We start from the raw sequence: 26,124 nt of genomic DNA on the forward strand, positions 1-26,124 counted from the left end.
TACCTAATTTTCATAAATATATGTCTATAAAGTACAAAAGAATCAAGATGGATTTTCTCATGTGAACAAGTACTTCCTGGACACAACTACTAAAAATCTACATTACGACTCTGTTGCTCTACATGCCCATAGACTTTTCTCTCAGACTAACCACATAACCATATAATATACTAGACCACAAGTCTGGAATCTGAATCAAGGTTGTAGTATACCCACCTTGTTGAATATCCTCTTCTGGCTTTTTAAAGTGGAGAAACTTTCAGGAAGGATTAGGGAAATGATACAGTGGTGCTTGATGATTGAGTTTTTGCTGTGTAGTCAGGACATAAAACTCAGTAGAGCTTCTTAACCCTTTATTGTCATGCTACTGGGGGAAGTGATGCAATGACCTTCAAGAGTGGAGCCATTTTGGGTACTAAGACAAGAACTGGTCTGGGGAATAGGATTCTACACTGCTCAGCCTGAGTTAAGTCGAGTGAGGGTCACTTTGTCAACATTCATTGAGGCCACTATGTTTTTAGGTGAGGATGGAAACAGGACTTCTTGACAAAGGCATTTAATAAAGTGAGATTACTTTGAGTGTAGAAAAAGTATCAATTTTAAAAGTATCAATTCTAATTGAGTATATTCATGATTGGTTAAAAAAACTAATATGTGATATTGTGTTTTTAGTGGCTATAGAAACCAAGAGGACTATCATGCTTATGGTTCCAGTTAGCCTCAGAAAGGCCAGAGGTATAGGCCTTTCAAAGGTCTTTAAAACATCCAAGTACCTGGAATTGGAAATAGATTTCTAATGTCTTATTTGGGGAAGGTTTAGTTTAGTTTTGTTTTAATATTCTGTAAAGTCACTTGGAGATATAATAGCAAATCAGCAACAGCTAGGACTTTGACCATAATGTTTGTACTTTATTGTTTAAATTTTTTAAAATACTGTCATGTTTCTTTTTGTTTAACTTCTCAAGCAAATATGCTAGTGCAGACAATCTGGTTTCTTCCCTTTTCATGTTTTCATCGGCATACCATTGGCATAACCCATGTCACTTAATGCCTCATGATTTATCTGTTCCATTCACCACCCATCCTGTCTGTGCAGTGAGCTTCTTATGCTGCCCAGAGCAAAACGAGGACGAAGTGCAGAATGCCTCCATACTACCAGGTAAATACAGGGATTTGGTAACGGTAACTGTGTGTGATGACTCTCTTTCCATTCTACTATTCTTTCTTCTCTCCCTTAATGGTATGATGACAAATATGTTAAATTACTTCAAAATCTGTTTTGTTTTATTGGAAGTTGTGGAAAGGTTCCAAATATATTTTAATTCTAATCCAGACAGACTGCTTTTCTGTTTGTATATTCAGAATCCAGAGACTAATTGATGAGCCTCTGTGGAACTGTTTTCTACATTCCTAAAACTGAGGAACCGATTTCTGCAATTACAACTCTAAATGCTCACCAGGGAGCAGCCCCCACCCCAAACCCCCCAACAACGCACACATACCTGTCTAGTCACAAGAGGTCTGATCTGTGTATGGCAGTGTTATTGTTTCATGATTATAAGTTTGTTTTAGCTTTTTTAAAATTTCCTTTTGGATTCTACTATTGTTGATATTTTGTTTGCTTTTATTTATTTATTTTTTAATGTTTATTTTGGAGAGAGAGAGAGCACAAATAGAGGAGAGGCAGAGAGAGAGGAAGACCCAGAAACTGAAGCAGGCTGCAGGCTCTGAGCTGGCAGCACAGACCCTGATGCAGGGCCTGAACTCAGTGAGCAAACCATGAGATCATGACCTGGGCTGAAGTCAGACGCTTAAGCCACCCAGGCGCCCCACATATTCTGTTTGCTTTTAATAAAATCTTCACCAGTCACATTTTGCTGTCTGAGCATCAGGTTCCTTCTTGATAAAGAATGAGAATATTTGATCTTTAACTTATAAACCTTCCCTCCCTCCATCCCCCACCAGTCCAGAAGGGTTGCAATATAGACTTCCTCCTAAAAGCATGCAACAAACAATATGATGCTTCTTTAAAGATGAGAAGAAAAGAGGATGGAATATTCTCCTGTAAACTAGAGCTAAAAACCTGATACTTTGTTTTCATCTGATTACATCTTGGATTTCACATCCAGAATAAATAAATTAATTCATAAATCTCTTACAGATTACTCATAGAATGCAGTCTGTAAATATTTGTTGTCAATTTAGAGTTAATAGAAAGTAAGGAAGTAGGAAGGCCGTGAAATAAACCAATACACAGATTCTTTCAAATGCTTTGGCCAATAAAAATTTGGAAAGTGAAGGAAAGAGTTAGAACTGGAGCACCTGCAGTACATGATCAAATACAGGATTTATTTTGTCTACATGGAACTTGTGGTTCTGCTCAGTATTGCAAACATGGTCATTCTAAATAAGAATTGTTTCAACTTCATATATATATATAGATAGATAGATAGATAGATAGATAGATAGATATAATTAGGCTACTGATAACTACTTCCGTGTTTGCTTGTAGCACCACAGGAAAAAAATGAGAAAATATTAGTTATTATTGTGAACTAGGGAAAAAATATAAAATGAGAAATGTTGTAAAAAAATTATCACAAATTCTTTATAATGATCAGCTTCCCAGGCTTACTATTACATATTCTTTCTGACAAATAGTTTGTGAGTGGGAACAGTGTTTCCAAATTTAGAAAGGCTTTTTTTTTTCTCATAGTCCTGTTGATTTGACTACAACTATAATAACAAAAACAAACGTGAAACAAAATAAGTTTAGACCAATAGTCTAATCAGCACAGCTAAATATATTTTTCCCACATTATCTACTTATAAAGGTGAAATACCAGGATATGAAAAGTATGATATACTGGTAGTTTCATTATTTTGTACAATCATATGTACTTTGAAGTATGAATAAAATTTGAGAATTTGCTATTTTCTAGCAAATAAGGAAAATAAAATTCATTGGCTACCAAGCATAATGTTATCATTAATATGCTTTATCTCAATTTCCTGGGAGTAATTATATGATATGAAGGTTATTATCCTAATTTTACAGATGAGGAAAGATCCTGAGAAAGTTTAATTTTATAAGTAACAGAGCAATGATTCAAAACCAGGTCTATTGACATTTTCCACCAAACTAGTTTTTCCAAAATTAGATTCTGAGGAGTTGGTGCTGTGCCAATAAAACAGTTTGCAAGTCAAACAGATTTTGGAAACTTTGCAAATTACAATCCCTCTCTACTGATTTAAGATGCACAGTAAGTTAGTCATATACTAAAGAAATCTGTCTCATGTTGTTTAATTCATTTTCTGCTATTTACTTTTATAATTAATATATAATATCAAATGATTATATTTATAACTTATTATAATTTAGCATTTATAATAATATTTATTTACTTAACCATTAAACAATTTTCTCATAAAAACACAACCTAAGAAAGTAATGTTCTACAGAAAATTCAATAGCTGTCCATCATTAAGTGGCAAAGCTAAGGCAGGATTTAGACCTTTATACGATAAATAAATATTAGGCTATTTTCCATTCTGTTTCACTTTCTTTGTTAACCCTTGTTAGAATGTTCCTGAATAATACCTTTTGAACTGGTTGCTTTAAAAAGTTATATAGCAACCTGTTATTAATGATAATTTGCTAAGGTTAGGAGTTGAAAAGAAGACTCTATTGTCTGTGAAACAGAATCCTTAGTTTCAGTAAAATCTGTCTTCAATTAGTGTTCAAATATGGTACTCTAATATATTTTTAAACTGAAGCTTTAAGGCATTTCCTTTGATTTGGCCGTACTATAAATATGAGTAAGCCAGTGAGGTGCTTATTTATTGTATTTTAATCTAGGTTGAAATAGACTAGGGACTTTCATAATCAGCATTTACATTTGTCAGAACATTATTAAATTATCAAAAAAATTAATTAACTGGAACTAGTTTGCTCTTGGTGTAGTACAGACCCCCATAGATCTTAAAAGTATTCAGATGAAGTTGGGCTTTGTTCTGCCATTTTCTGCCAAATCAAAATCCATATCCTCATCTATGTCTTTTGCCCATCCCATTTGATTTCCAGTGATTGGCAACCTGTGGTTGGATTTGGATTCAGAAGCCGATAAATGGGAAGGATTTCCTCCACTGCTGTCACCTGATGTGTTGGTCATGCCGTCCCTTTCTGTAGTCCGGTGCTGTGACCAGCTTAGTTCCTGCCATGCTGCTCAGCACTTTGCTAATTACTAGAATGTTAACTCTCTCAGTCACATTTTAATTCCCAAATTACATAAATTATTTGGTTAGTACATTTAACTATGAGTTGTTTACTTCCATAGAAGCAGGTATAATATTAAATCAAGGATTGAAGAGTATATTTAAATATTGATTAACTCACAGGGGTTTGCTAGCATATATTTTTCAAATTAAAGCAATTAAATTATAATTTTGAGCCTTTATCTTAATTATGAAAACAAATGTCTATGATTCCATGATTCCATATATTAATAATTCTTCTACCTTCAAATAAGTATTGTGGTTGTTCTGAAAAAAAATGCATCTTTGGTTTTAGCTTTATAGGCCTCCTATGTTTTTGTGTCTTCATAAAATTTGCTTCACGTATATTTTTCTGTTTTCTGTGTGTTTGTGTGACCACGTTCCAGACATTTTGGTAGGCACTATAAAACATTACCGCCTAAGATGCCTTTATTAGAGAATGGTTCTCACTGGAATATTTACAGGTAAGAGTCATGACAGTGAGTCCCAGTTATAAACTAATCCTGAATCCCTTGCCTACTAAAAATAACAAATTTAAATTCTAATAAAGCACTACCATTTCTTCTTGAAAGTAATTATATGCAGAGAAACATTAAATGAATGATATCTAAAAATAACTTTAATTAATTATAAAATTCATTAATTCTAGATTACTTCTCTAAATGAAATTGAATTACTCAAATACCAGAATTCTAGTTGTCTTGTCATTTATGTTGTTTTGCTTGTTGATTTTAATTAAAATTAATTTTATATTATTTTATTTTTGAATGATTTTAATTTGTGAAGGTCAATTCTGCCTGCACATACCAAAGCCAAGTCAGTGACTAGACAGGACTTTCCCCTTCATCATGAATGCTTTAACACCAGAGTGTTGAGATTTACTGATGAAATATTGGTTAGGTAAGAACATTTGGAAGTCGTGCCTTCCACTTCCCTTGTCTACTCTTGTAACCCAAAATAGTCAAGTTGTAAATTTTTTCTCCTCTGATGTCCTTCATTTTGTTTTGGTGTGGCATCTGTTATTGGTAATGAAGTTTTAGGCATTTTGTTTTAGTGCTTTTTGTATCCAGTTTTTTTCATAAGAAGGTGTGATTTTAGTCTCATTTTTTTCCAGTCTGAGACCCTTTTAAAAAAATTATGCAACCTAATTCAAGCATAATCTTTGTTTAGTTTCATTTTCTAAACAAAATTTTGCACTGCCATCCTGTCAGCTCTCTCACACCCTTATGAACTGAATCACAGTGATTCTACATTTTATGTAGAGGGGACATTATTTTATGCTTTACTCTCTAACATGGTCTTCCTTTCTTTGTTTCCTTTGTCTTTCTCTTCTACCACTGGATGCAATGCACTGGCACTAGTGAACTGCAGCCCTCCCTTGACAGGGCTAGGAGTGCTAGTACCAACTGCTTGAGACCAGATACTAGTTTGCATTCACCAGAACGAGAAAGGTATAAAATAAAGACTTTCTTAATTTCCTATCATTTGTACTAGTGGTTTTTTTCAATCACTTCGTTTTGTTTCATGTGAGTCTCACAGGTTTATTCATTCATGTTCACTTTGCTACCTGTCTCCATTCCCCCCCCCATTATACACGTCTACCTAGAGATATGTGTATGTGGGTCAGCCCGAGGGCACACATACACATATTTCCATGAATGTTGTTGCAAATGGTGTGATGTAATTTGTAACTGCTTCTGGCTGCTGCTTTCCCCCTTCTGTTGCTGTTCAGTGGTTTTATTTACACACTACTCAGGGAGCCTTCGGTATGCTGATAATGGGATAAGGTCCAGTGAGTTATCTGAGGGGGAGGATCACTTTCCTACTAGTTCCAATGATAAATAGCATTTGTAGGTGTCAGCAATCTTCCACAAACTTAAAGTAAGAATTCCATTTAGGTAGAAAACTTCCCATTTGAATTTGTATTCACTGTTTAGTCAACCTACTCTTTGATATAGATCATGTTTTGCAGTAAGTTGTATTTTCACAACAAAAACTGGTATGTTTATCTTAGATCTTGTGATGCCTTACAAAATAAATGCACAACACACACACAAAGTTTTGCTTAACACTTTTAATTGATTGATTAATAAATAATTCTGATTATAATTCAGATGTATTCAGTGTTTTTGTATTACAATGCCTCTTAATTTTGAGCAGCTTATTTTCCATTCTAGTGGAACTTTCTAGCTCAGTAAACTTGGTTATCATTGATAGTCTTGGATGTAATTGTTACTTCTTTTCAGATAGAACTCAGTCACTGGAGATTTGTTTAATCCCTCTTTACAAATCCTGAAGAAAAAAATGTTTCGTGTTGCTAACATGTAACTCAAATCTCTTCTTTAGAGGCTGCTTAAAGCTTTTCTTTAGCAATCTCTCTAGACTGAATTTATTTATTTATGAGCTGTTGATTTCTGGACTTGAATAATAGGTACAGGTATACACACACACACACACCTTTTTTTTTACTGTTGTCATAACATTCTACTGAGAACTTTACTTTTTTATTTTTAATTCTTTTGTATTTGTATATTTTGTAATAGAAAACAATAGAGACTCATTTGTAGGTTGTATTTTTTTATATTTATAAATAGAAATTTTAGTTGAAATGCCTATCGGCTCTTCTAAATCACAGCTGAAATTGTTCCATTTTCCCCTTTTTGTTATATATTACTTCTTCCCCCAAGAAAAAAGAAAGTACAAGAGTAGCAAGAAAAATTTTTTTATATTTTTTATTTTTATTTCCTTATATGTTTCTGTTTGTTATTAAAATAAGATAGAAATGCTCAAGTCAGTAAAATATTCTGACTACAACAATACCATAACAATATATAGGTGCTAGCTAATACAAATATAACCCAAGCCAAGTTTATAATTTAAAATTTTCTGGTTACCATGTTAAAAAGATGAAGTTGATTTTAACACTTTAACCCAGTCTGACATATCATTTTGACATATAATCAATTAAAAAGTATAGATATTTTGCATCCCTATTTTCATAGTGCTTAGTAGACACTGAACGGCTGTGGCTATTGTATTAGATACCACAGGTTTATTCTTATGCTGAAGCCTATCTATCATGTGTTCCCTTCTTGCACTAAAGACATAGGGTTCACAAATCCATATACTGGGTATTTAACCTCTCAGATGATACCCTTAAAATAGATCAGCCTGTAGACAAATATTCTGGCCAACTTAATGTACCAGTCACAGTGAAGTCTAAGTGAGTGTACTTACTTTTGATAGAAGAAATATATGATTGAAATCTATTCACTATATATTGTATACAAAGAATTTTTTTCATTAAAAAAATGAAAGGAGACTGAGGGGCAGGAATTGGTATTATCAATGATCTTTAATTTATTGCAGTCAACTTTATTGCCAAGAAGAAAATGAAGTGAGGTAGGTTTCATCAAGAAAATTACAGAAGTTATAGATTATTACTGGTTTGGAGGATAAGGACTTGAAATGCCCTTTTGTGCACATGCCTATAAGCAACTTTGAGGCAGAACATCATAGTATCAACAGTGGTGACTTTGTTCTCTTTGGAAAATGCAGCTAAAGTTCCTAGACAGGATATGCAGAAGTAGGAATAGAGAGGTTTAGAGGGCTTTTCAGGTTACTAATTTATATTAATGCATAGTTTGTATATAGTAGATAAAATGTTAGAGAACAATTTTTAAACATAATTTCATATACTTAAGATAGTAACGAATTTCCACAGCCTCATGAACTAAACAAGTTGCCAGTTCTAAACTATTTTGATGAATGTTTGTGTTCAGTTATACCAACTCAGTGCCCTTTTTTGAAGTATTTTCACTCACTTTTAAAACAAATGAAGTATTGTGTCAATGCAAAGAATGAAACTCTCAAAGCAGACTCCATATCCAACACCGTAGTTCACTATGATTCACAGATAAAGGAGCACCAGGCACTGGTGACCTACTGTTTTCTTGAAGGAGTCCCAAACCACCGGATCCATTTTTTCTCCTTTAATTAGGATGGTTTGTCCCAGGCTAACTAATGCATGCAGAAGCACTGTTTGCAAAGGAAGCCATTTCAGTTTTTGAGTGTCTTCATTATGTATTCTGTTGATTACACAAATAACAAAAATAATTATGGATTACCCTGTTGCTCAATCTAGTCATGCTCAAGAAATTAAAATGACAATAAGTCTAGAAAGACTAATTATTTCCTACTAAAGATGTCTAATACAGGACACTCTTATCTTTTCATTAGCAAATACCACTGAATATTTATAAGGAAGTTTAGTTAAGGCAGTTTCACTTTTCCTTCATCTTTATTCAGGGTCTATTTAAGGTCATTAATTCCTCCTTGTTCCTTGTTTGGGAATGAGTAAGTTATAGGCCTGCCATTAATCTTTTGTTTCCCAGATTTTAAAACAAATAATTACTTAAATGTTCAGAAGCATTTATTTTTAGAGCTACTGGAGAACAGTTACTTTTCTGGGATGTTTTATCTTCTTTCTTGACCCTTCACAGCCTTTCTGAAGGCTCATGAAATGGTAGTCTATACTTACTACCTCCATTTTTTAACTTCCTAGTAAATCCTACAGCCTGACTTCTACCCCTTACCATGGCTCTGCCACTATGCTGAAATTCCTCTATGAACTACACTGGCTCCCTAATTTTCCAGAAGCATCTTGCAATGTGTTGCATTAACCACCCAGTCACTTGACCTTCTCTTGTATTCAGTACCTTCCACAGATTTTCTTTCTTTGGCCTCAGTTATGACACAGTCTCCTCTTCCCATCCGACCCCACATGGATCGGTGTTCTCCTGGCTCCCATCTTCAGTTTTCTTTTGCCCCACTCATTCTGTCCCTGAAATTATATTTCTATCAAAGATTTTCATTCTAAGTAATATATATGAAGACAACACGCCACTGAAATTGACCAGGCCAGAACTTTCCCTTGAGTGCTGGGTCTAAATTTCTAAAAGTTGCCATTTGTGTACATCAAAATGTCTAAATTAAATTCATTATCTCCCCTTACATCCTTTCTTTTTTTTTTTAATTTAAGTTTATTTATTTATTTTGAGAGAAACAGAGACAGCACAAGTGGGAGAGAGACAGAGAGAGAGACAGAGAGAGAGAGAATCCCAAGCTGTCTCTGCACTGTCAGCACAGAGCCCAATGTGGGGCTCGAACCCATGAGTCATGAGATCATGACCTGAGCTGAAACCAAGAGTTAGACACTTAACCGACTCAGCCAAGTGCCGCTCCCCTTACATCCTTTTATAGCAAAACACTTTCTCTTCCTAAATTTTCCTCTTATTAGGATGGCTTTGACATGTAACAGAGCACACTATCTGGAAGCATTTTTCCTGCTCCTTCACATTGTGAATCAGTAAATCTTATCAAGGCTCTTTTCAGAATCTCCCAAACAGATTCCTTACCTTCATTATATTGAAATATATTATAGCCCTTCCCTTGTCACTCTTGCCCCATTTTTTTGTGAGATTTATTTATGGTATTTATTCCTTTTTGTCTCAAGTTTTCTATCCATTAAAATTAAAATGTCATTTTTCCTTTGTTGTCTGGTTAAAAATTTTAGTCATTCTTCAAAAACTTAAGTCTAATAATCATAGCTTTTATAAAACCCATTTATACTACCCCTTTCCCTTTTGGCAGTCAGAATTATTTACTTTCTTTTCTGAGCCCACATAACATTATATATTTCTATTAAAACACTTCTTTTGCTATATTGTATTCCTGGAGGACAGGGATCCTATCTTATTTGTCCTTGCCATCTCTTGTGACAGCATTATTATTTTTTACTCAGTAAATGCTCAATTTGGAAGTTTGGGGAAATTAAAAAATATACACTATTTTCTGCTCCCAAATTTGGGTCTAATTGTGAGCTAGACCCAAGAGTTAGAAGAAGGGAGATCTAATTATCACCATAAATACAACGAACAAGTTTAGAAACTGTAACTTTAGGTCTATAAGCTTGTTAATAACCCACCCTAGAATCAGCCAGATTCAAAGAACCATAAGACAGGTTCAGGAGTGCCTAGGTGGCTCAGTCCGACTTCAGCTCAGGTCATGATCTCATGATTTGTGGGTTCAAGCCCCGCATCAGGCTCTGGGCTGACAGCTAGCTCAGAGCCTGGGGCCTGTCTTCAGATTCTGTGTCTCCCTCTCTCTCTGACTCTCCCCTGCTCGTGCTGTCTCTCAAAAAATAAACTCATTAAAAAAAAAAAAAAAGGTTCAAGCCCAGTCTTCACATCTTAACAGCTGCTTCGTAGGTTTGTGTCCTGTAGAGTTTGTAGGCAGCTTGATTTGGAGACGTAAGTAATCCAGAAAGGATTAAGTTACCTGTGCCTGGTCCTTTAACATAGTCACTGACCTTTTAAGCCAGTCTTCCTTTCTTGGGGTAAATTAAGGCAAAGGGTAGAAAGACACCAGGAGTGTTGCTTGAATAAATTTCCCTCCACATGGAAACATGAGGCCTAAGGAAAAGGAGGTACCTACCTAAAACTTAACAACTGTAAATTGAATTAAAATAAATAAACGGACATTGAATTAAAATGAAAAAAAGTATAAGTATTTGTATTAATTTTACTTTAAAACAATATTGGGGAAATGAGGGTTTTTTCATGTATTCTTATTTCAAGTTTTTATTTAAATTCCGGTTACGTAATAGTACACAACAGTGTAATATTAGTTTCAGGAGTAGAATTTAGTGACTTATCACATGATATAACAACAGTGTTCATCACAAGTGCCCTCCTTAATACTCATCACCCATTTTAAGCATTTTCTTTTTAAGTAATCTCTATACCCAATGTGGGGCTCGAATTCAAAACCCTGAGATGAAGAGTCACATGCTCTTCTGACTGAGCCCGCCAGGTGTACCCCATCATACATTTTTTTTAAAGGACTAAAATAAATAGTGGAATTAGACAATAAAAACACATACTATATAATCAATCATTTGTCTCATTTGTTCATATTTAGGTTCTAATATTACAGTAATTCACAGACTCCTTTACACTTTTTAATGTTTATTTTTGAGAGGCAGACAGAAAGTGAGCCAGGGAGGGGCAGAGAAAGAGGGAGATACAGAAGCAGGCTCCAAGGTCAGAGCTGTCAGCACTGTCCAACGCAGTGCTCGAACTCATGAACTGCAAGTTCAGTCAGATACCTAACCCACTGAGCCATCCAGGCACCCCAATTCACAGATATTTCTTGTGCTATTTATGGAGTGACTGGTTTACATTTCCATATAATTTCTCTTTTAGATAATTAAGCTGCTTTTCCATATTCTGCCAAGAGTTATGTGCCTTTGAGAGATGTGTACATATGCAAGCATTAAATATTAGTTGCACATTTAAACACATACACATTTGTTTTACAGTATATCATTGCTGGGGGAAAAAGACATGAATGGAAAAATCCATTTAATTGCATATCAAGACCTGTCCATTCTAATTCCTTTATATCTCATCAGTGGGTCCCCTCACCACTGGTAATCTGTTACTTTCGGCTCTCATTGTTTCTTACCTGTATTAACTTACTATCTACTTGGATATTCACAAATATAAATTGACTACTTATTCTTTGTAGGGCATAGTTTATATAACTGTCAAAACTCAACCAAAAAACACTACAATTCTTTATGTAAAGAGCTCACAGCCTGTTTTTTCAATCCCTTAACCATCAGAGTGACCTTTTTTCTACTGTGATCTCAGTGAAAAGGATAAGCTTCCAACAAATAGAGGTTCCTGAATTAATGAATTTAGGATACCTGATGTTAAAGTGCAAATACTGTAAGTAACCATTGTAACTTGCAGGCAAGCTATTTTGGAAAGAGATATCAAGAAAAGGAGTTTCATAACTAGCTGCACTATAGCCTGCGTGCTACCATTCAAGATGAAAATGGAAGTCGAACCCTGTGGTTTGGCAAAATAACAAGGGACTACAGATTAAAATCTTGGCCTTTTCTTCTGCGTAATAGGAGAGAAAGAAGTTGCACACAATTTAAAAGCATGTAAAATAACCTAGTATATTTGAAACTCACAAATGTGTTCTTTTAAAACATGTAATATCTAGCCTTTGGACAAAAATTGAGCATAAATTGATCTTGCCTCATCTTAAATATATGATGGAAAAGCAAATGGGTTTTATTATAGTGATACCATATATCAGCATAATCAGAAGGACTTTGAGTGTACAGATAATCCATGTATTATGCTAAATATTTTGTCGAGAATTACCTTTAATAGCTTGCATTCACAGTTGCTTGTTTCAAATGTACACTTTCTCCTCATAGCTTTTCACTGCATGTTTCATAATTACAGCATTTTTCTTTACTTTTTTGTTTAAATAAACACAAGGACTGGAATTTTGCCTCAAGAAGCAAGGTTGTCAAGTTAACATTATGTATCACTTTACAGAAAACACATTAGCCATATTTTTGTGTTTCTAAATACTGTAAAAACTTCTGGCACCTGAAGTTTTAACATGACTGAGTACAGCTTCATGTAGAAGACAGGGCGGTTATGATTTCAGTTATTTTAGAAATATTTTTCCTTATTGTTTCTGCAGAACAAAAGCCAGTAAAGTGAAGTGCATTTTAAAGCTTTTGGACTGGATTCACCAACTAAATAATCTAAAATTATTATAATAATGTATAGTATTTTTAATTTCACAAACATGTAACACACTTAAGAGTACATGGCACGGTTTTCTCTTCTGCCCAAATTCTGCTATTGAGTATCTTTATTTGCTTCTCAGCTTCCTCAAAGCCCTTCTTGAATCATGACAAACTTGTTTTTCTAAGGCTTATTGATTAAGCCCAGGCTTCCAGAGGGCTTCCAGAATCGAGTGCCTGCTGATCTCAGGTCTCCTGGTCACATGTTGACAGCCCTTTGCTGTTTTCGTCCCAATTATCTAATAAATCCAATAAGCCAAATGAAATGGCGATATATGTTTTGTAAGCATTAGAACCACTCTACTTTGGATAATTATAAAATCTTTTATCTAGGTGACTCCTTAAATATCATTCAGTTATCCCTTGTTGCATAAAAAGAAGCCAATATCTAGAGAAATTATCCTTTTAAAGTGCTCATGCCTAATATGTAAAAATTTCCAAATCTGGCCTGCTCCGTCCCTTATTGCCTCTTTTCAGTTTTCAAGTAGGTGTTTGTAATTCGTGATTATACACAGACAGAATCTCAAGATAGTGTAACAAAGAATGAACCAATATTCAGACTTTCATTTAACTGTTAATCACAAAAAAAGGTATTATTATAAATACAGAAAAAAAAAACAACTGTTTAATCTACTGGGAGATACTTTTGCAAAAAAGATTTGCAGAATGTTTTTATAGGTAATGCCATTGTACCATGACATTTATCTGTATTTCCCACTGTTATCCCTCAGGGTTTTATACTCACAATCTTTAAATTTCAGTAACTAGTGCTATGGTTTTCCCCACGAAAATTTGTTAAAATTTCCCTGGTTAGCCTTCCTACAAATTATTTCTTTACGTCATTGTTTCTATACTAAAGAACATTTTTTTCTTTTTTTCACTTAAACTGTGTTTCTGCTTTGTATTAAATTCACACACCTCATCATTGTCACTTAAGTAATTTCAACACCCAGTATCAACTAAGTATTGGCAGCTTATTAAACCTCTTTTATTCGAACGTATGCCAAGTTCTTCAGGGCACATCTTTTTAACTTAAAGTTGGATCTGTGTGTGTGGATGTGTGTGCAGATATGTAAACACACACAAGCATAGTTTAAAAGAATACAGTTACACATAATAGATTTCAAACATTTTCCCAAATTGCTTCTCTATTCACTTATAGGGTAACAAGATTTATTTTCTTACAACATTATAATTTACCTTTCCAAGACTTATCAAAATCAAGAGCAAATTGTGGAGCAAAGAAGCTACACTTTGCCTTTTTGCGGTGCTTTTCCAGTCCTGTTGTTCCATAAATTCTTTTATGTTGGAAGTTACTAAATGTCCTGTTTTTTCCTGTCTTGTTCATTGGGCAAACAGGGGTAGATGGTCCCCCTCCCTAGATAGGAGACGACCTCCTAGCCCCAGGATTCAAATCCAGCATGCATCTCCGGAGAATGACAGGTACTAGCCAACTCCTCCTCACAGACAAGTGGCTTCAACAGGCTTCTAGGCCACCAAGTGAAGGATGACCAAGAGGAATGTGGGTTGTGATATATTTCCTTTTGGGAGCTAGAACCACATATGTTGCATATCCATCTCTATCTAATAACACACCTCAGAGTGTTTCCTGAAATGAGAGTGGCGTGCAAATGCCCTAACTTAAACAAAGTAAGCCAGATCCAGTGGAAGAGTTCTAAGTTGGCGTTTGTTTCAGTGTTTTGATTTTCTAGAAACATATTTAAATAATTGTTTTTGCTTAAACATTCATGAATAAATACAAGTTTTCAGGTACTTTAAAATAGATTAAAATCTGTGACAGAGACTTTTTTTTATATTGGTTGGTGGTTTAATCTCAGTTGTCTTGCTTTTTTACTACATAAACTTGTTAATAATGAAGTTTAGGTTTGGAGGTACATTAAAAATGTCTGATTGAAAGTAGAATAATGGGTTCTTATATATCATATGAATATTGTGTTTTTAAACAAAATATTGTCAAGGGCTAGAGCCAGTCTACAAGGTAGGTTTTTAAAAATAACATTGGTGCCTTGAATTTACTTCATGCTGAAATGTCAGAAATGCGTTGTTACCTTTCTCCTTTGTAGTTAACCCGGTTCTCCTGTTTTATGGTATTTGTTATATATAGTCCTTATCTTCAAGTATATTTTTCAGACTGGTTACAAAAGGTTATCGGGTGTTGGGGATGCTTCTCTTCTAGTTTAAGTAGAAATTCAGTTTAAGTAGAAATTCAGCCAACACATTGGTAATATTTATTAAGTAGATATGTTTATTTGGTAGCTAAAAAACAGAACAGTGAGTCATATAAGCATATACAAGAGATTCCTTTTGTTTATTTGTTTGGAGATATCACAGTAATTGTAGTCTTAGTTAAGAGTTATATTTTTTTTCAGTAACTAAATAGTCCAAATATCTTCAGGATTTCAGTTTGAAAGAAAAACTAAACCCTGTCACTCAGAAAAAATTAAGTCATTTTACAAATGTTGGAAAGGACCACACACTAGTAGTTTATAAAGACTTTTAAGAATATTTTATCATGTTTTGGGGCGCCTGGGTGGCTCAGTCGGTTAAGCCTCCGACTTCGGCTCAGGTCAGATCTCACATTCGTGGGTTTGAGCCCCGCATCAGGCTCTGTGCTGACAGCTCAGAGCCTGGAGCCTGTTTCAGATTCTGTGTCTCCCTCTCTCTCTGACCCTCCCCCTCTCATGCTCTGTCTCTTCTGTATCAAAAATAAATAAAGCATCAAAAAAAAGGAATATTTTATCATGTTTTAATCCTTAAGAAATTTACCTTTTAATATGGCTTATGTCTTTGAAATTTAAAACTAATTTCTTCTGCTACTGTCTGGTTTCTAGGATAGAATTTCTGAGAGTAGAAAAATTAGTAAAATCCCCAGTCTAAAAATTATTGTAAATTTAAAGTATTTTCAAAAAGGATATAAAATAATCATATAAATTAAATCAGAGCTTATATCCATATTACTACTCATTCATTGAACAGATATTGTGCCCTGTTATATGCACACTATTCTTTTGGCTAGCATCACAGCATGTATAAGAAAAGAAAAGGAACTTAGAATTTCCTTTTATAAAACACATTTCTGGAAAGCCTTTGAATTTATTCCTAAGAAAATGAATCAGTGGATTTCATAATATGTAATGACTGTTTGACTATAGGACAATTAAGTATAATGGTCTTTAAAATGAATATAAATGTAAGTTTATCAGGATATAGATTAAGAAAAATGTAAATCCAAATACTAGTTTCAGTTCTTATATACACAAGATGAAAATTAGTTGTTCATTTAATGACATATGAATTAATTATGTTATTTGATTTAATAGATTCTATATATAACTACTTGGGCAGATTTTAAGAATGGAAATGGTCATTTTAGATGAGATTATTATGGAAACTTTTACTAAACCATGATTCTGAATATACATTTTTTATTATGACTTGTTTGTAAATAAGATCCATGTTCTACCAAAAGAAATATATTTTAAATGGCTAGATATTATGGTTTGTCATTGTAGGGAATAGAAAGTTATTTACAATAAACTGTTATTAAAATATAGGAATATGTACCCATAAAAATGATAGAGAAATAGCTAAATCAACAGACACTAAATTTATAGATAACCATGCCAGTCAGTTAGCAAACTTAACTCTTGCATCTTACCTCTTATCAGATTTGCTCACTTATTTAGAATTTTCTACTAATTTCCAAATGAGTAAACATAACATCAAATTTGGAGATAGTGAATGCTCATAATGATTTGGGCATCAGATGACTTTTGCCCCAGGTCACTGGTAACTAGGAAAGTATTCTAGGTCTAAATGAAGAAACCTAACAGAGGACCATTGGGAGGGGAAGGGGGAAAAAGAGTCAGGGAGAGGGAGGGAGGCAAATCATGAGAGACTCTTGAATACTGAAAACAAACTGAGGGCTGAAGGGGGAGGGGGGGAAGGGGAAGGGGGTTGATGGTCATGGAGGAGTATTCTAAAATCAGCAACAGTTTATATAATCAGCCTTTGGATGTCGTGTATCAGGGTGATATTTGTTTATTTTCAAAACAGCAGAATAAAAAAGCTGTGCTTAAGACAATTCCCTAGTAAATTGGAAAGCATTTAGTTGCCCCCTTATTTCTTACAGCATAAAGTAGATGTAGATGCCTGTGCACAGGCATGCACACACACAACTTTAATGTATCCTTTTCCCACAATTTAATTTCAGTTTCAAACAGTCTTGATGTCATCTCAGGCTATGTCAAAAATTTATTTGTAATTAATATGGAAGTAGGATTTTCTAGATCTAGAAAAATTTCCTAGAGGTTGTAAAATATTAAAACAGTGATGAGAAGAAAATACATAGATTTGGAATCCCAGGGAATGGTTCTGACTGTAAAATTGTAGAGAAAATTTCCTTGTGGTTGTATTACTAAAAATATTGATATTTAAAAAAGAATCACTCCAATAACAAAATATCTTTGTAAATGGCATCATTGTAATATCTAAAAAGTAACTTTTATGAACCTGTATATATGTATTTCTGTTTATGAATCTTAATAAAATTTGCATCTACTTATGGCTTCAAACCAATTAAAATTTTTTGCTTTACAAGTTAGAAAAAATGCACTCTAATACACCGCTGAAGTATCAAGGCTCTGAGTTTAATGCTCACAGTTGAATCAATCATTCTTAAATGTGAAAGACTAGTATAAATAATCATAATTAGTATTGACCACTTCTACTTCATTCTTGTTATAAATACTTTTTCAGGAAAATGCAATATATCCTTTTTGGTACATTTTGACATGTATTTTAACCATTTATTAACTTGAAGGTAGTAATTCTAACGTGAATTAAGAATATTTTTGCATCATTATACATGGTATCTTTAAGGATTTTTAAAGGTGTATAACTTACATTGATACTAAAAATATTTCATGAAATAAATGACCCTATTTTCCAGGACTTTAAATTATTGGAAACAAGTAAAGTATTGAAACAAGTAAAGCATCCTGCTGTGTTTAAGATTAATTTCTAAGTTGCTAAAGTAGTTCCTTTTTCTTTTGCAAATAATCTTTTTTGTATAGTCTCCCACAACTGTCACTTAGTAGCAGCTACTTGCCTATTAGAATCTTTGACCAAAAGTGTCACATGGTTTCTTTTGATTCAAACTGAATGAATCTTCTTTCTTCATTAAAAATATTTCTGGAATAAAGAAATCATTTTTTTTAATTCCAGAATTCAGGGCAGTTGCCACAGTAATGCCGGGTTAATGTAGAACCATTTATAAATTCAGTACATTACTTACCATTTTTATTTGTTTCATAACATCTTTCGTTATCTGTGCTTTACAAAAATGTCTTTATTTGAATGACTGAAATATACTCATTCACTAAAATACTTACGTCTGTAAATTTAATGGCTATAGTCATATAAGTAAATATCAATGCTATAAAAATGTACATGCATCTTAATTGCATGCATCTATCTTAGCTGCATGTGAACATTTCTTATTTAGGTCAATTCTATTTAAATATAATATTTTTAAGACAGAAGATGATAGAGATTTGCATTCAACATTAAGCCATCTGGGTATTTAGCATATATACAGATATTTACTCATGATATCCATGTTAATTCTAATTAAATTAAAACATTATGTGGTAGATTTTTGTTACATTTCCCCCCAAACACAACATACTATATTTTCATTTTATTATAAAATACCTTTATAGTATTACTACTTTATTAACATTAATTTTAGACTTCAATAGAATTGGAATAGCTTCAGAAAAGCTGCTTTTACCAGTGCCTTTGGGGGAATTACTCTAATAGAGTTTAGTAGAGGAAAGGAAAAAAGCACCAAAACCGATTTTAACAATTACCTCTCTTCATTAGTACATTTTATGAATCTTCACATTTAAATTAATGGAACAATAAAAATGGAGCTTCAAGAAATTAGATTGAATTGGGGACATATCCACTTTTCTGATCATTATTTTTTGACTTAATAATAAAATAATTGTTATTATACTTTACATTTGAATGTAGCCTTATAACTTTTAAAGAATTCCACTTGTGCCTTACCTAAGAATTATAGGAACAAAACCATACAACTATTAAGTTGTGAAGGGCAGAGAAAGCTCAATATTTCTGATTCTTGCATGTGTAAACCAAGGAAAGGTTCTTTATGAACAATTAAATAATGATAAAAACTTTTAAGAGAACAAAAAAGCTTGTTAAAACCCCAAATAAGTAAGTCATGATAGAAGTGCTGTGACTATGTTCACTTCCCGCCAGGGGCCCCTCCAGTAAACATCACGCAAGCCACTGGATGGCAGAATGGGCAGAGAACCTAAGGACGTCAGGACATGATGGTGGTGTCCGCACCAACTTATTAAAGTCCCTGTTGTCTGGATATGTCACTTAAATCTTATGGGACTCTGTTTCCTCATCTCTAAATTTGGGTAGTTGTAGATGGACTAGCTGAATTCTAGTGTCTCTTGAAGACTACATTTGTGCCTATGCTGCCTTGTTGCATCATCATAAGCATATATTGGGCCAATAATAATGGCTGATGCTTCATTATGCATAAGGCAATAACCAAATGGCATTTTTATTTATAGTATTTTGTATTTTACTGAAGCCCAGAAAATAGGAAAAGTTTTATTTCTAAATTTATTTTATTTTATATAAAATGAATTTTGTAACCCTAATTACTTAATATAATTTTAGACTCTCAAATTTCAGGGTAATACTCAAAATATTACTTTTCTTAACCATTCATTCAATAAATACTCATGAGCAGCTACTATGTGCTAGGTGTTGATGATACAGAGATAACTCAGATTCCATTCCTGATCACAAGCACTTACTTAGCATGTAAGGTAGAATATAGTTCATTTCACTGTGTTGCACTTTATGATTATATGGTCAGTAGTTTCAATAGTATAGTACATAACTGTAGGTGGATTATTCCTATCTTTCCCATTTCACATGTCACAAGCCTCTGTTGTAAGAAATAGCTGTGTTTAACATATATAATGGTATTTATCGCTATAACTTGAGATTTGGAGTGGAAAAGATGATTTGAATTTTCTATTTTCTTCTCTATTCTTCCTTTATACTGCATTATTACAATTAATGTGTATACTTTAACTCAATTTGAAGATCCTTTTAAGTGGTTAAAAGAATTATAAATATCTGTCCTTTGTAGAAATCTTAGGATGAGTCTTCAATAAATGAAAGTTTCTATAGCATTTGAGGAGGGAAAAAAAGTTGTTCTTAACAAGCAAGTTAAAAACAAATAAAAAGCTAGATGTATGAACCTGTGCATGAATGTTTGTCACTCAATTATGGAACAGTGACTCTGAGTCTGGCACTATTATAGATGAATAAAAGTCTTCACCTTCATGAAACAAGTATATATAACTATCAGTTTAAATTTTATTTTTATAGCACTCATCACCAGCTAGTTCTAAGTAATGCTAAAACTACTACAAATCCTGTTCTGTGTAGTGTTACAAACAAAAACTATAATAAAAATACTGAGCAATGTTGAAATATTTAGAATTAGCAAAGTTGTGATGTGGTAGTATGTCCACTTCACAGGTAAAAAAAAAAAAAAACAGAACAAAAACCTAAGCCACGAAGTGTTTAAGTAACTTGACAACAAGCTAGACAGAAACTGTTTAACTCAGACAGTCCAAGTCCAGCATCTGTGCTTATAACTACTGTGTTCGAGTCATTTACGCCACAGACTCAGTGTGATCACTACTGTTGAGATTGTGGAGTCTCACTTGACCTCATGTTTTGACGTTTAATGACTTTGTGAGTTATTGCTTTTCTCCTACAGAGAAAATATCAATTACTTGAAGACAGAAATCTCTGTATATGTGTTCACAGCCATGTGTTCACACACAACTAGCACAGTGTCTGGCATATATGCAAATGTTTGTTTAATTAATAAATGAGTGGAGTGAAAACCTTTATGACAATGAGTTTCATAAATTGGCCTAAATCTCTGCTCTCATTCTGCCTTCTGCCAAATATGAGAAAAAGAACATTTGTCCTCCAAGTCCCTGAGCATTCTTAGGACAATGTATAAACTTCTCATAATGGTATATTTCTTTTTATTGTGAACCCAGATACCTCCTGGGCCTGCAGTAGCTCCTCCTATGTATATGCCTTACTTGCATTTACCTTAGGAACAAGCTTTCCTTCCCAAGAACCATTTAGCATTGATTTTAGCCACATGCCACATACTTCTTTATTCTTCTACACACTACTGTCACCTCTCCTGATCACAGGATCAACAAAGTAAATAAGAATATTGGAGGTATTCTCTTCACATCAGAGATCATCTCTTAGTACTTTCCTACGCCTATACTTTATTTCATGGTGTCTTGCCTTCTGGAGCAAGAGTATATCTCAAGAGCATAATCAGAATCAATCAACTTCCTCCCTTCTCTTTCCTGGACAGTATATGACAACAGGTTAGGGGCCAGACATACTTACATTCTAATCCCAACTCTACTACTTACTGACTGAGCACCCTTTTCCTGAGTCTACTTCCCCATCTTTGAAATGAATATGACACTTTCCGAAAGGAATGTCATGAAGGTTAAATAAGTCATTGCCACCTCCGTGCCTGACATAGAACTGCCCTTCAGTAGATCCTCTTTTCCAACTATTAAAGGAAAGTGGTAAGTGAGGGATTCTTCCCCCCTCTGCTTCAACCCTTCTTCATCTCTCAGAAGTGAGATGTCACAGTAACAGAAGGCTGAAGAACACACAGCCGAAACCCTCAATTGGAAGGGCAACATAGGGTAAACGCAGTTTTTGGCCACAGCAAAAGAGACGGGGAGAGATGAGCAGCCCCAGAAGTCTGTACACCCTGTGAAGGTGGACTTTGTACTTTGACATGTGTTTCTAGTGGGCTTGAGAGCAGGGCTTGACATATAGGAGACATTCAGATTATCCGGCATTAATAAGCAATGACAGACAGTTTTCTCTTTGTTGTCGGAAGGGATTTCAGGAAAGAAAAATAAGCATAAGTTATAAAGAATCAACTATTGTGATAAAAATATATAATTGTCAAGATTAAAAGCACATTACTTTCTATGGTTTCTCTGGGATTTTTAAAAGTAAGTTTTAATTTCTTGACCACAGTATCACAAGGTCAAATAAGCATGTGTAAGCTGCTGCTTAGGGAAGTAGTCTCTCTATATAAATATTTCCTTTGGAAAATGCATTTCAAGTTCCAAATGTTTAGTGTACATATTTACTTCTGAAACAGAGTAATTGGGAACTTTATTAGGTCTTTGGTTTGTGATATGCAATTAGCTTTTTAATATGCTACATGATTCCAAAAGCTTGGTTATGATCACTTAGGAAATAATTCTAATATTTGATTTAAAATGATTATGTGAAGCATATTCCACTGTAGTAGTTTTCTTCAGCCCATATTTTGTGAGAGAAGAATAACAAAAAATCTCTGTAGCACCATGTTTCAACTTGTAAAAGTAGAGGGCATGTCATCCCTTTTGTGGTTCAGCACCTAAACCATTGTTGTCATCATATCTGTCATCACTACATTTTCCCACTGGATTTATTTACTCATTAGGAGAGGCACAGTTGCTCAGCAGGGGCCCATACCAGGTCCTTACTGTAGGCAAACCTGTCTGGACTAACGGGGCTTCTTGCGTCTCCTGTTGGGCAACTTGTGTCTTCCACCTAGCACTGGTTCTGGTTTTTATTTTTATTATCATTTGTTTTTAGTTTAAAAAAGCAACTGACAAAACCATTTAAGGAAGATACTTGCCATTTTCATGCCTGTTGCTTTTATCATTGTATGATATTATTGTAGCTCTATTCATCATATATTTTGTATTTCTTTAACATTTCATTCCACAGGCACTCCAGAAAGTCTGAAAGATCTAGCATCCAAAAACAGACTAGGAAAGGCACTGCCTCTGATGCAGAAAGGTAGGCTTGGTGTTGTGCTGTGTGGCCATCTTCTGTTTCACCTGATATATTCAAGGGTGCCTTCTCTCTCATTTTACATGATCAATTCTTAAGCACAGATGATGGTGTTTAAAGACATTCATTTAAATAAACCTCCCATATAGAAATGACCTGAAAAAAAACCAAGAGAAGGGTAATTTGAAGGTGGCCCTTAAATTCTAGGGTTTAAGGAAAATCACATGTATTTCTCATAGTGAGATCATGTTGATTACTAAAGAGGACTAAATCTGTACTCATTCCTACTTACATGTTGGGACATCAATATTTTGTTTCTTAGGTTATTTAAATGTTAGCAAATGCATGTCATACTTAGAATATGTGAATATTTTGAGTGTTATTTATCTGAACGATGTTTAAAAAATCTTTCTGTGAATAGATCTAAGATTCTACTTATATATAAAAGATACATGCTGAATTAGTGTAAAAGTTAAAGGAATTACTGGCCTTCTTTGCAATTTATCCAACTTTATAATTTTCTTGCTATTTTTAGGTATAAGATATTAATACATTATTTTACATAGCTGTAACATTAACTATCCATTAACATAATATTAGTTCATCCAAAAATTATTAAGAACATGCAGGGGGATACAGATGTTAATGAAATAATGCGTTAAAGTGTCATAGGATTATTTAGAGGTATGCGCAAGATACAGTGGGAACATAAGGAAAAACTGGAGTGCAGAAAGGAAATATCTCATAAAAGGTATCACTTGAGTGAAATCTAGATACATAAAAGTAGATGTGAAAAGAGTAGTCCATGAGAAAAAAAAATGAGAAAACACTGAGGCATAAAATTTCCTCTTGATTTTGGGGATCCATATACATTTTGAGAGTAAGAATTCTTCCAGAAGATGGGAGAGAGTGATGAAAATAAAACTGGAGAAATCCCTAGATGCTTTGTTGCACATGACCTTGTGTGCTGTTTAATAGAATATCACCTTCTGTTTTATTCATCCATCAGCCATTGATAGACTGAGAGCCAGATGATTGGTTTTGAGTTCCAGAATTATAGAATACTATAACAACATTTTATAAGGTGGATTGAGAGATCTTAGGGCAAGTGCAAGACACCAGCTAAGCTGTCACAATAGGTTTAATTGAGATAGAGTCAGTACAATTTAGTTATTTATTTAAAGGATATGTACCCATTTATGTGCTAAGTTCAAGGAATAAAATAATGACAGCAAAAGAGGAAAGCTTCCCAGGAGATAATTACCTCTGAGTTGAGATTACATAGGTATTAGTTACATCAAGAGATGTGCGTAAAGGGAAGATGGGATTTTTCCTAGCTAATGTCTATAGAAATACCGACTATTTAGGGAATCTAATTCACAATAGAACAAGGATTTAGAGAATTCAAAAAAAGTGTTGAGTAGAAATTCAGTTTTACAAAGACACTAGGCTTTGAGAAAGGAAATGAAAGACAAAACTCTAGCACTTCGGATAGATAGATGGATAGATAGATAAGCAGACTGCAATGAAACAATACTGATTATGTTTCTATTTACATATTCTTTAATGTCATCTCAGTTAATTGCAGCTTCTTTACTAGCATAAGTGCTTAAATTCCTTAGACAAGGTTTTAATCTTTAACATCATTCACTAACACCTGCTTCACAGACAAGTATAATTTCAACTATTTTGACATGATTGAAATTTTTCCTCAAAGTCTTATTTTTATTCTGTTCTAGCATTTTAAATTCACTTAACAGTTACTAGTTGAGTGACTACTACGTGTAGTTTTATAGTTAGGATATATGAGTGAACTAGTCTTTGAAAATAGGATACTGTTTTACAAAATGCTAGATGATTCTAGAATAAACTGATGGTGCTTAACTACAAATAAGTAATATTTGGGCATTTTCTTCTTCAACACTGAAAGTATCTATAAATAAATACAAGTCCTCCTTCCCTCCAAAATAAATAGCAAGAATGTGATTGATTTCCTAGTCTCAAATGTTTGCTACTTAAGGACCATATTCATATTACTCTTGCTTTATTTAGTTTGCTAATAGGTTTTAATATAGAAAACTCAAACCTTTTAAGTGTGTATATTGGTTCAACTATAATTAAAGCTCTCCACTGACTTTTATTAGAGTAATATCTCATTTTTAAGTGAGCAGAGTAATTATTTACAAAAGAAGAAGTGGCCTGGATTTTCTAGGTTTGTGTCAGCTCTCAGTTCTTTAGAAGACACCTTGAGTTGACATCTAACTACAGGTGAATTGAGGTCACAGTATGAATGCTTTCTGCATTGACTTTGGCCTGTGGGAAGCTAACAACATACCCAAAGTAGCCATACCACACAGTCACACCTTGGCTTCAGGCAAAATTTGCTATTTAATGGTCATCAATTTTAAAAGCCCTTTGTAGGCCTTATGAGGAATAGTCTCGTAAGAAAATATTTTGAAAGATGGTGACCAGTTATAAACAAGATAAGCAGAACTGATGTCTGACTTTTGTGCCTAGCCATTGAAAGCAGTGCTTCAGATTCTCTCGGGGAAACTCCTTAGTAAGCTAAAAGTCTGACTCTTGATTCTCATGTAAATTCAATTTTATGACCTGCTAGCACCATTTCTCATTTCCACCCTAGTGACTTTTCTTGTAGAACCTATCCTCTACAACCTACCTGGGGGATACTTTGTCAGGACTAGTATTTATAGTTGGTTGTATATGCAATCTTGTGCTGGTGCTATTGGACAGAGACCGTATAGTCCTGTAATGGCCATTACAAGAGGAACCATTTTGAACCATTGACCTTAAATACCATGTGCATGCCCATCCCTTAACAAGTTATTAAAAAATAGAATTATATTATTAAGCTGCAAGGAAGAAACTTATTGGAAGACCATTTGCAACAATAGAAATGTCTGACTAACAACCTCAGATTTTGGTGAGAAATGTGTTTTACTTAAGTTCAAATAAAAATACTAGTCTTAGGTGAAGAGAGTAGGCATAGATTGGACTCAGTGGTAAATATTTAGATATGCATTTGGAGATGGCGAACTAGCTTGAGACATACTTAGGTTTGATTTAGAGTTTTTTTCCTAGAAGACTTAGTTTTTGCTTAAAAAACTATGAGATATTTATAGATCTATATAGCAGAGTAGGGATTCATTAAATGCCATTTCACA

At 33.9% G+C, this 26,124-nt stretch overlaps 1 protein-coding gene across 49 annotated transcripts in view; it reads left to right on the top strand.

The window, feature by feature from the left end:
- The window catches only part of RIMS1 (regulating synaptic membrane exocytosis 1), a 460,984-nt gene that overhangs the window by 324,416 nt on the left and 110,444 nt on the right, over positions 1-26,124 (top strand). For 14 of the 49 annotated variants that reach the window (XM_029943499.1, XM_029943502.1, XM_029943512.1 and 11 more), the window contains 3 exons: positions 1,097-1,159; positions 5,637-5,726; positions 22,877-22,948. The exons of 5 other annotated variants lie outside the window; for them this stretch is intronic. In XM_029943499.1, coding sequence (XP_029799359.1) covers positions 1,097-1,159; positions 5,637-5,726; positions 22,877-22,948 — 225 coding nt within the window. Of the gene's footprint in view, positions 1-1,096; positions 1,160-5,636; positions 5,727-14,311; positions 14,396-22,876; positions 22,949-26,124 lie in introns of all 49 variants that reach the window. 30 more of the 49 variants (XM_029943495.1, XM_029943497.1, XM_029943511.1 and 27 more) reach the window with 4 other exon arrangements.

Source organism: Suricata suricatta, chromosome 7, assembly GCF_006229205.1.
Source record: "Suricata suricatta isolate VVHF042 chromosome 7, meerkat_22Aug2017_6uvM2_HiC, whole genome shotgun sequence".
Classification (NCBI taxonomy): domain Eukaryota; kingdom Metazoa; phylum Chordata; class Mammalia; order Carnivora; family Herpestidae; genus Suricata; species Suricata suricatta.